The 12,243-nt window shown below is 36.2% G+C and overlaps 1 protein-coding gene and 1 non-coding gene across 11 annotated transcripts in view; one reads left to right on the top strand and one right to left on the bottom strand.

Moving 5' to 3' along the window:
* The window catches only part of GTF2E2 (general transcription factor IIE subunit 2), a 91,773-nt gene that overhangs the window by 19,605 nt on the left and 59,925 nt on the right, over window positions 1-12,243 (top strand). For 9 of the 10 annotated variants that reach the window (XM_060136646.1, XM_060136647.1, XM_060136644.1 and 6 more), the window contains exons 3-4: window positions 1,905-1,996; window positions 8,181-8,288. In XM_060136646.1, coding sequence (XP_059992629.1) covers window positions 1,905-1,996; window positions 8,181-8,288 — 200 coding nt within the window. The remainder of the gene's footprint in view (window positions 1-1,904; window positions 1,997-8,180; window positions 8,289-12,243) is intronic. The other variant, XM_060136653.1, reaches the window with a different exon arrangement.
* Window positions 1,235-1,341, bottom strand: LOC132512841 (U6 spliceosomal RNA). Its single transcript, XR_009538359.1, has one exon. It is a non-coding gene; the product is annotated as a U6 spliceosomal RNA (small nuclear RNA).

Consider the following 12,243-nt stretch of genomic DNA (forward strand, 5'->3'; position numbering starts at 1 on the left):
CCTCTCACTGTTGTGTGTGGCCTCTCCCGTTGCGTGGCCATGGCTCACGGGCCTAGCTGCTCCACAGCATGTGGGATCTTCCCGGACCGGGGCACGAACCCGTGTCCCCTGCATCGGCAGGCGGACTCTCAACCACTGCGCCACCAGGGAAGCCCAACAAAGTTATTTTTAAAGGAAAATTGCATATGAGGTCTCAAAAAATCATTCAATAAAGCCTTTTCACTAACTAATCTCAAAGGAATATTATGTTTCCTTCTAGAAGCTGTTCCCGTGGATCTCTGACAGTTGTTAATTTGACTTGTGGTTATTCTAATGCATTCTTTTGTTTAAATTATTATTACCAACCTGGTGCCAGAAATGGACTCTCCCCCCTTTTATTTAACCTCTTCCTTTGTGGATCAGCCACATGGGAACTTTATAATATCTGATCTGATGCCTGGCTAATAGAATGTGTACTTATGAAATGTCTTCCTAGTATTTACAGTGACTTTTTTTTACTCTTCCTGCCTATGGCTAATAGAATGCATTTGTGATGCAATGGTAGCATTAGGATTTCTGCCTGTAAATATGCAACAGAATGGTATATGTTCTGAACCAAATGATCTTCTATGTAGATTGCTCCTTGTTTCATGCTACATCCTTTTTAAGTATCCACGTTTATGCAGTGGCAGTGCTTATGCGTTTTTTTTAACGTCTTTATTGGAGTATAATTGCTTTACAGTGGTGTGTTAGTTTCTGCTTTATAACAAAGTGAATCAGCTATACATATACATATGTCCCCATATCTCCTCCCTCTTGTGTCTCCCTCCCACCCTCCCTATCCCACCCCTCTAGGTGATCACAAAGCACTGAGCTGATCTCCCTGTGCTTTGCGGCTGCTTCCCACTAGCTATCTGTTTTACATTTGGTAGTATATATATATGTCCATGCCACTCTCTCACTTTGTCCCAGCTTACCCTTCCCCCTCCCCATGTCCTCAAGTCCATTCTCTACATCTGCATCTTTATTCCTGTCCTGCCCCTAGGTTCTTCAGAACCTTTTTTTTTTTAGATTCCATATATATGTGTTAGCATATGGTATTTGTTTTTCTGACTGACTTTACTGTGTATGACAGACTCTAGGTCCATTCACCTCACTACACTCAATTTTGTTTCTTTTTATGGCTGAGTAATATTCCATTGTATATATGTGCCACATCTTCTTTATCCATTCATCTGTCGATGGACACTTAGGTAAAAATATGGAATGATTCACGAATTTGCGTGTCATCCTTGCGCAGGGGCCATGCTAATCTTCTCTGTATTGTTCCAATTTTAGTATATGTGCTGCTGAAGCGAGCACATTGCTTATTTTTTTTATTCCTAATATATCTTTAAAATTTACCTTAAAATAGTTATTGTATCATACTTTTTATTAATTACCATTAATCAATACCCATTTATTTTTTTTAAGTTGATAAGCAGAAATTGATGTCATTGGTGATAAATTGAACTTTTTATCCCTTAGAAGTAATCCACTCACTTCTCATGGTTTTTAAGGTTGTTAGAAAAGCACTATGGATCAGATTGAGATTTGTATTGTCCTCTTGTTTAATAAACCTTGCTTCTAATTATGGTGGAAATCTAATCAGACTTAAGGAAAGGGTGAGATAAAGGTACTTATAAAAGAAATGTATTTTAATGCCTTTTAATTATTTATACTTTGCTTCCATCCTTGGTGAGAAAATAGTTATTATGCATGCAGATTTTGAATTTGTCACCAAAATTTTATAGGGTAGAATTTACTAGATAGGAAGACTCCAAAACAAATATTTTACCAGAGTTAAAATCATCTTAGTTGCTTAAAAGTCAGTAATCACATCTAATATGAAAATGTTATAATTGCTTTTTGAACCTCATTTTCAGATCATAACAATGGATCATTTAACTTGAAAGCTCTATCAGGAAGCTCTGGATATAAGTTTGGTGTTCTTGCTAAGATTGTGAATTACATGAAGGTAAGTACTTTTCTCAGCTAACAGAAATTCTGTTGACTTTTGGTGGAAGTAGGGGATTGGTATTTTCAGAAGTAAATTTGTATATACATGTCAAAATTTATCAAATTGTATGTTTCAATATTTGTTGTTTATGTTATGCCCATTATACCTCAAAACTGTAAAAAAAAAAAAAAATTTACTGCCTGAAGCCTTTTACATTATATCAAGTTAGCATTGCAGTGAGTCATCTAAGTGTATTTGATTTACATTACATTAGTTCAAGTACACAATTTAAGCCCACCATTTCATTTAATAAAATTGTGCTCATGCAGTAGATACAGTCACCTCTTAATTAGTCAATAGCTGCTGACCAAACCAGTGAGAAAATGTGAACGATTTACAGGATATTACTTCCATTGATGTGAGAAGTAAAAAGCTACATAGTTCAGGCAGATGGTGGCTTTTCTACATCTTGAAGGAGAAAATTTGAGAATTACTGAGTGTCTCAGAAAAACTTTGACTCACAAAAGAATTGGAGTTTAATGTTTGATGAGAGATTTAGTATTTCTTGAAGTAAATTTTGAAGTTTTGATGGTATGACATTTTGACTTTAAGGATTCTGAACCCTAACTTAATTTATGAAAGTGAAATTTCATTTATAGCTAAAATGGCTAAGTGATTTCAGATTTACCCCCCTTGTCTGTCAAACTCTTATTCCCATTTAGTTACTAGTTGTATCTCTTGGAAAAAAGTCAAAGAAAGTACTGTATTTGTTATTATTTCAAATTTCAGCTATTCCTTAGTATATAAATCAAATTTTATGTGAAGTCTTTTCTTTTGTAATTTAAGAGACCTGGTGTCTGTCTAGCTATATCTGAAATCTGTGGTTTGTATTTGATTTCGGGTAGAAATGTGTTAGTTTACAATTTCCCATTATCAAATAATATACTCTGACACTTAGGCATTTACCTTTCATTCCATCCATCCATTCCCCCACATGGTAAGCAATACTAAAACCTACTATCTGCAGTTACGGCACGAATGGTATGAATACTCAGACGAAATGTATGCCCTCGAGGCTGTCAGTCTTTTGAGGGAGACTGACATTTAATATCATGTTTTTGCTACTCTGCTAAAAACAGTTTTCATTTATCTAGAGACCCTTATTGCTTTGTTAATCTATGACAACGATCTTCAAATTTTTACTCATATGTTCCCTGAAACAATTTTGAAAAACTTTGTGTCCCTTTGCACATATTTAAATTGATAAGTGTAATTTTTCAGCAAAAGGTTTTTTTTTAATTGAAGTATAGTTGATTTACAATGTGTTAGTTTCAGGTGTATAGCAAAGTGTTTCAGGTATACATATATGTATGTTCTTTTTCAGATTCTTTTCCATTATAGGTTATTACAAGATATTGAATATAGTTTCCTGTGCTATACAGTAGATCCTTGCTTATCTATTTTATATATAGTAGTGTGTAGCTGTTGATCCCAAACTCCTCACACCCCTCCCTTCCCCCTTTGGTAACCATAAGTTTGTTTTCTATGTCTGTGAGTCTATTTGTGTTATAACAAAAGTCTAAATAGTGACACAGGATGCAATTTCTGGCATATTGTAATATTTCAGTAAAATACAGCACTCTTAAATTTATCTAAGGGAATCTAAATGCCATTTTTTAAAAATACGAAAACAAACTTTAGTGGTTGGAAATTTTAATTATTTTCCTTTCAACTTGTATGTCACTTTGTTACTCCCACTGAATTTTATCCTAATGTTATGTATTTTAGTGTTTGGAAATCTTCTATTGATCATCTGTCAAACTCCTTTGTCACAATAATATGTATATAAATTTAAATTAGGGATGTTTTCCCTGTAACCATAAGGCTGTAAATATTTTCTGGTTTGAGCCATCATTGTAATTACTGTTACCACATAGTTGATTAGAATAACATAAATATATTAAAATTTTGATTAAAATTCACTTTGTATGTAATAATTATGCAACAGAAATCCATTTTTAATGAAATAAATGGAGCTGTCTTATCTCTCCAGTGGTTCTTGTGTCTGGAGATAATATATTATTTACTGATAGAATGAAACAGAATTTGGCACCAATTTCCTGTCTTATTTTGAGATCTTGTAGGTTTAAGTGCTGAGAAATAAATGTTCATATAAATAAGTTCATTCTAATTTTGTGATAGCAAAACCTTCCAAGTTGTATGCCAGAAAGTACATGGTGATTTATCATCAAACATTTATCAGTTGACACTTCTGTTAGGTCCTTCTTCAGTTTTGTTGAAAGCAAAAGAATGGGAATCACCTAGCTTGCCAGAGGATTTGTTACCTGGTCCTAAACCATCTACTTAGTTTCTAGGAAATGTATCAAAAAGGTTTTACCAAGACTCAGTAAATGTCTAATTATATCAGCTTCCTCTTCTTCCCCATATCGGTACTTTGGTTAATCTGATATATTCAGAAGCAATTGACAAAATAAAAATACTAGTTTCAACACACCTTTCCAGTGCAATTGTTTTTGATGAAATACTTTTATCTTAGGTGTATAAATATATTTTTGCCAGAACTGTCAGGTTGAAGGTTTAGCATACTCAGCTTATGGAAATTATTTTCTGGTTAACAAAGCTAGTCTCCATTGTCAGACCAACCAGATATACCAAACTTATTTTTTATCATATTTTAAGTAATATAAAAGTCACTGAGAAATATAGTATGGAATGAATACTAACAGATACTACTAAGGTAGTTGAGATTAAAATTATAAGGATCAAAAAGAATGAATTTTTCCATTTTTATATAATGTAAAAAATAAATACACAGTCTACCATCATGTAACATTGCATCATTATAAATAATCAAATGTTTATTAAGCAAGGATGTGTTAAACAGTGTATTATTCCTTTTCTAAATGTGTGTGCTTGTATCTTCCATCTCTGATATTCAGCTTTTAGATATAAATAAAAGGGAATGATTCAAAAATAACTGTAAATTTTATCTTGGGGTGATTAATGAAGGAGAAGTATACCTATTGCTAAAAATGAATTGGTTTTACAGCTAGCTATGACTTATTTTTTTAATAGGAGGTAGAAATATTAAATATTTAAAGCATAATGAGAATTGACTAATTAGAATGAAAATTTCATGATATGATTTGATAAAGTAGGTTTTAACTACCACATTGAATAATGCAAACTCAATGTAAGTTCCTGTGTGGTTTTTGTCCATGGGTTTTAGGTAGCACGCTTTGAACATTTTGGTAGTCCAAGAAAGTATTTGTTATATTTGAAAGAATCAGCCTCCTTTATTGATACTGCTTCAGTTCTTTAAATGTGCGTTTTCTTCAGGCTAATAAATATTCAAGGAATGGATTTTGAGAATTGCTGAAGAGAATTACTTATATGAAAATACCTGAAAAAACCTGTATTTATCATTAGATACTTCTTACCATGTTCCCTTTATTTGGAGATTCTCCCCTAAGAGTGATGCATTCTTGGACAGTATGGCATGGAGGTAGGGTGTGTGGGGATGGAAGAGACAGAATTGTTTACAGGGAACAGCTCTCAATTGCCCACAAACTGTAATTCATCAGAATTTAGAATGTCATAGCAAGGGCAAAATATCCTATTTTTAACTCCTAGAAAAATATTTAGGACTGGAAGAGACAAGAAGCCCCATCTATAGTGGATAGTTTGATACCTCAATTTATCATTTATGAAGGCTTCCCCAAAACAATATTCTTTTGACTTGCCCTTTTGGTTGAGTCCCTGGAGTTTAATATACCTCCAGGTATTGCAGTCTAAATTCTGGGTGGAGATGAGAGTTATCCCTTTTTTTTTTTTTTTTGTAAAAAGGGGGCAGGCCTGTTTTGAAAGGGAAAGAGTACATTCGGAAGATGATCTGTAAACTGACTGTTTGAAAGTCTTCAGCTGCTCCTTGTGTACCCTTTTTGAAGAGCTGATAAAACCAAGAACTCAGAAAGAAAGGAAAAAGGCAACACAAAATACTCCTCATAGTTTATTCATTTACTGATGGAAGAGCTCTTTAATTGCTCGATGAGAATTATGTAGAAATTATATGGAGAAGGTTCAAGAGATACCGTTAGGTCCATATGAGACACTGCTCTAGTTCTAAGATGACAAATCAGTTGTGCACTTTGTTTTTGATGGAATGATTTTTCTCTTGATCTCACTGTTATCCCTTTATGTGGTTGTATCTCAGTTATGTAAAAAATCATGTTGAAAAATTTGGTTAGTTTGGTTTAGCCTAGCTCATTGGTTCTCAATGTGTCATTCTCCAACCAATGGCATCAGCATCTCCTGGGAATTTGTAAGAAGTGCAAATTCTTGGGCCCCTTCCTAGATCTACTGATCTGAAACTCTGGGAGTGCAGCTCAGCAGTCTGTGTTTTCATAAGCCCTTCCTTCAGGTGATTCTGACGTACACCACTGTGCCACTTACATATGTTTTTTCTTTCTTTTTTTTTTTTAATTAATTAATTTTTGGCTGTGTTGGGTCTTCGTTTCCGTGCGAGGGCCTTCTCCAGCTGCGGCGAGCGGGGGCCACTCTTTATCGCTGTGCGCGGGCCTCTCACTGTCGCGGCCTCTCCCATTGCGGAGCACAGGCTCCAGATGCGCAGGCTCAGTAGTTGTGGCTCACGGGCCCAGCCTCTCCGCAGCATGTGGGATCTTCCCAGACCAGGGTTCGAACCCGTGTCTCCTGCATTGGCAGGCAGACTCCCAACCACTGCGCCACCAGGGAAGGCCCTACATATGTTTTTTAACTTAATAGTTTGTCCTGGTACATCTTTCCAAATTAGCACATAGAGAACCTCTGTATTTTCTTTTTTTTAACATCTGTATAGTAGCATAGATGTGCTGTAGTTTATTTAATCAGTCCTCTATTGATGGCCACTTGAGTTTTTTCAAATACAACTTAGTGTTGTAATAGTTCTAATAGTATGTCTTAATAAAACTAATGTTTCTGATTTTCCTTTTACAACAATGCTGCTTTTCTACATTGTGGTTTATCTGTAAGGTAAATTCCTAGAAGCCGACTTGTTGGGTCAGGGGTTTCAATGCATTTATATTGCCGAATTCCCTCTGTAGGAGTTGTATCAATTTGCATTCTTACCAGCAGTGTGTGAGAGGGCCTGTTTCCTTACAGCCTCACCAGTAGACTTGTCAAGCGTGGAATTTTGCCGGTGTGATAAGAAATACCTTAGTGGAAGTTGAGTATCTTTTCATATGTCTAAGGTCATTTGTATCTCTTTTTTTGTGCTTTTTGTGTTCCTGTCTTGGGTCATTTTCTTGTTGAGTTTTTGGACCTGTTAAAATATTAGGAAGGCTAACTCTTTGTGATATGAATTGCAAATTTTTTTTCTCAGTTTGTCATTTGATTTTATATAGCTACAAGTTTGAACTTGGTTCTGTCTGATTTTTTTTTTTTTTTTTTTTTTTGTGGTACGTGGGACTCTCACTGTTGTGGCCTCTCCCGTTGTGGAGCGCAGGCTCCAGACGCTCAGGCTTAGCAGCCATGGCTCACGGGCCCAGCCGCTCTGCGGCATGTGGGATCCTCCTGGACCGGGGCACGAACCCGTGTCCCCTGCATTGGCAGGCGGACTCTGAACCACTGTGCCACCAGGGAAGCCCAGTTCTGTCTGATTTTATAGTCCATTCTCTTCATCACTGTAATTGTACTGCCTTAAATAATACACATTCCGGATTCCTGAAAAGATTAATTTACTGGTAACTATTATTTAATGCATCTAGCATTTTACCTTTTTTTTTTTTTTTTGGCGGTACGCGGGCCTCCTACTGTTGCGGCCTCTCCCGTTGCGGAGCACAGGCTCTGGACGTGCAGGCTCAGCGGCCATGGCTCACGGGCCCAGCCACTCCACGGCATGTGGGATCTTCCTGGACCGGGGCACGAACCCGTGTCCCCTGCATGGGCAGGCGGACTCTGAACCACTGCGCCACCAGGGAAGCCCGCATCTAGCATTTTAAAACTGTCTTCCAGGGAATTCCCTCGCAGCCCAGTGGTTAAGACTCTGTGCTTTCACTGCTGAGGGCCTGAGTTCAATCCCTGGTCAGGGAACTAAAATCCCACAAGTTGCACAGCGTGCCCCCCACCCCCCAAAAAAAATCATTAAAAAAACCTGTCTTCTAATAACAGTTTCTTGCCACAATAGACACGGCATCAGCGAGGAGATACACATCCTCTTACTTTAGAAGAAATTTTGGATGAAACACAACATTTAGATATTGGACTCAAGCAGAAGCAATGGCTAATGACTGAGGTAAGAATAGGCTTAAATTATTGTAAAAAAAAATTGCTCTAACTAGGGTTTTCATATACTGAGATATGATAATTTTTGCTTTTTCTTAAAAGAATTGGTATAGGGTTTTTGTTCTTTAAACATACACATTTTGAGATTGACTTATTTTCATATAACCTTATGTACCTATTTAAAAACGTCAAAGACTTTAGCATAAAGGTTATAAAGAAGTCAGTCATTGTACCAGTTTTTAACTTTTTACAGAATAATTGATGCTTATTTTGAATTGCTGAATTTAAAGTGTACATGTTGGCAGGTTGTATTGTTTCTATATTTTAGGACATTTAAAGCATGAGGTATTATAGGGAAAGCAAGATATTTTGTTAAGCAAGATACTTGTTATACCGCTACTGCTATTATGATTTGATAGTGATGTTACTGCCTCTAGCAAATTACTTGGAAAAATAATCATGAACATTGTAATATGTTCCACACAACATTGGAAGAAAAGGAATCCCCAACCATCAGTGACCACGCTAATTTGGAAATGAGTAGCACTTTAAAAGTTGAGATATTTGTCTCTTTTCTGTTTAAGTATGAAATGGCAATTTAATAAGACAACTTTCTAGGACCAGTGCTGATTCTAAAGACCAAATGTAAACTTCCTAAAATAGAATTTAATTTATTTTATTGAGCAAATATTGTTCTTGATTTTGCTAATGTAAAATGAACCAGTTAGTATCGTTGTAGCTCATTATATTAGTGATATACAAATAGTGGTAATCCACATTTAAATTTTTTTTTAAATTTTTTTTTTTTTAACATCTTTATTGGGGTATAATTGCTTTACAATGGTGTGTTAGTTTCTGCTTTATAACAAAGTGAATCAGTCATACATAAACGTATGTTCCCATATGTCTTCCCTCTTGCGTCTCCCTACCTCCCACCCTCCCTATCCCACCCCTCCAGGCTGTCATAAAGCACCGAGCCAATATCCCTGTGCCATGCGGCTGCTTCCCACTAGCTATCTACCTTACTACGTTTGTTAGTGTGTATATGCCCATGACTCTCTCTCGCCCTGTCACAGCTCACCCTTCCCCCTCCCCATAACCTCAAGTCTGTTCTCTAGGAGGTCTGCGTCTTTATTCCTGCTTTACCCCTAGGTTCTTCATGACATTTTTTTTCTTAAATTCCATATATATGTGTTAGCATACGGTATTTGTCTTTTTCTTTCTGACTTACTTCACTCTGTATGACAGACTCTAGGTCTATCCACCTCATTACAAATAGCTCAGTTTCGTTTCTTTTTATGGCTGAGTAATATTCCATTGTATATATGTGCTACATCTTCTTTATCCATTCATCCGATGATGGGCACTTAGGTTGTTTCCATCTCCGGGCTATTGTAAATAGAGCTGCAATGAACATTTTGGTACATGACTCTTTTTGAATTTTGGTTTTCTCAGGGTATATGCCCAGTAGTGGGATTGCTGGGTCATATGGTAGTTCTATTTGTAGTTTTTTAAGGAACCTCCATACTGTTCTCCATAGTGGCTGAACCAATTCACATTCCCACCAGCAGTGCAAGAGTGTTCCCTTTTCTCCACACCCTCTCCAGCATTTATTGTTTCTAGATTTTTTGATGATGGCCATTCTGACTGGTGTGAGATGATATCTCATTGTAGTTTTGCTTTGCATTTCTCTAATGATTAGTGATGTTGAGCATTCTTTCATGTGTTTGTTGGTAGTCTGTATATCTTCTTTGGAGAAATGTCTATTTAGGTCTTCTGCCCATTTTTGGATTGGGTTGGTTGTTTTCTTGTTATTGAGCTGCATGAGCTGTTTGTAAATTTTGGAGATTAATCCTTTGTCGGTTGCTTCATTTGCAAATATTTTCTCCCATTCTGAGGGTTGTCTTTTGGTCTTGTTTATGGTTTCCTTTGATGTGCAAAAGCTTTTAAGTTTCATTAGGTCCCATTTGTTTATTTTTGTTTTTATTTCCATTACTCTAGGAGGTGGGTCAGAAAGGATCTTGCTGTGATTTATGTCATAGAGTGTTCTGCCTATGTTTTCCTCTAAGAGTTTGATAGTTTCTGGCCTTACATTTAGGTCTTTAATCCATTTTGAGCTTATTTTTCTGTATGGTGTTAGGGAGTGATCTAATCTCATACTTTTACATGTACCTGTCCAGTTTTCCCAGCACCACTTATTGAAGAGGCTGTCCTTTCTCCACTGTACATTACTGCCACCTTTATCAAAGATAAGGTGTCCATATGTGCATGGGTTTATTTCTGGGCTTTCTATCCTGTTCCATTGATCTATATTTCTGTTTTTGTGCCAGTACCATACCGTCTTGATAACTGTAGCTTTCTAGTATAGTCTGAAGGCAGGGAGCCTGATTCCTCCAGTTCCTTCTTTCGTTCTCAAGATTGCTTTGGCTATTCGGGGTCTTTTGTGTTTCCATACAAATTGCAAAATTTTTTGTTCTAGTTCTGTGAAAAATGCCAGTGGTAGTTTGATAGGGATTGCATTGAATCTATAGATTGCTTTGGGTAGTAGAGTCATTTTCACAATGTTGATTCTTCCAATCCAAGAACATGGTATATCTCTCCATCTATTTGTATCATCTTTAATTTCTTTCATCAGTGTCTTATAATTTTCTGCATACAGGTCTTTTGTCTCCTTAGGTAGGTTTATTCCTAGATATTTTATTCTTTTTGTTGCAATGGTAAATGGGAGTGTTTTCTTGATTTCACTTTCAGATTTTTCATCATTAGTATATAGGAATGCCAGAGATTTCTGTGCATTAATTTTGTATCCTGCCACTTTACCAAATTCATTGATTAGCTCTAGTAGTTTTCTGGTAGCATCTTTAGAGTTCTCTATGTATAGGATCATGTCATCTGCAAACAGTGACAGCTTTACTTCTTCTTTTCCGATTTGGATTCCTTTTATTTCCTTTTCTTCTCTGACTGCTGTGGCTAAAACTTCCAAAACTATGTTGAATAAGAGTGGTGAGAGTGGGCAACCTTGTCTTGTTCCTGATCTTAGTGGAAATGCTTTCAGTTTTTCACCATTGAGGATGATGTTTGCTGTGGGCTTGTCATATATGGCCTTTATTATGTTGAGGAAAGTTCCCTCTATGCCTACTTTCTGCAGGGTTTTTATCATAAATGGGTGTTGAATTTTGTCAAAAGCTTTCTCTGCATCTATTGAGATGATCATATGGTTTTTCTCCTTCAATTTGTTAATATGGTTTATCACATTGATAGATTTGCATATATTGAAGAATCCTTGCATTCCTGGAATAAACCCCACTTGATCATGGTGTATGATCCTTTTAATGTGCTGTTGGATTCTGTTTGCTAGTATTTTGTTGAGGATTTTTGCATCTATGTTCATCAGTGATATTGGCCTATAGTTTTCTTTCTTTGTGACATCCTTGTCTGGTTTTGGTATCAAGGTGATGGTGGCCTCGTAGAAGGAGTTTGGGAGTGTTCCTCCCTCTGCTATATTTTGGAAGAGTTTGAGAAGGATAGGTGTTAGCTCTTCTCTAAATGTTTGATAGAATTCGCCTGTGAAGCCATCTGGTCCTGGGCTTTTCTTTGTTGGAAGATTTTTAATCACAGTTTCAATTTCAGTGCTTGTGATTGGTCTGTTCATATTTTCTATTTCTTCCTGATTCAGTCTTGGCAGCTTGTGCATTTCTAAGAATTTGTCCATTTCTTCCAGATTGTCCATTTTATTGGCATAGAGTTGCTTGTAGTAATCTCTCATGATCTCTTTTATCTCTGCAGTGTCAGTTGTTACCTCTCCTTTTTCATTTCTAATTCTATTGATTTGAGTCTTCTCCCTTTTTTTCTTGATGAGTCTGGCTAGTGGTTTATCTATTTTGTTTATCTTCTCAAAGAACCAGCTTTTAGTTTTATTGATCTTTGCTATTGTTTCCTTCATTTCTTTTTCATTTATTTCTGAT

The sequence above is a fragment of the Lagenorhynchus albirostris genome, chromosome 21, assembly GCF_949774975.1.
Source record: "Lagenorhynchus albirostris chromosome 21, mLagAlb1.1, whole genome shotgun sequence".
Taxonomy (NCBI): domain Eukaryota; kingdom Metazoa; phylum Chordata; class Mammalia; order Artiodactyla; family Delphinidae; genus Lagenorhynchus; species Lagenorhynchus albirostris.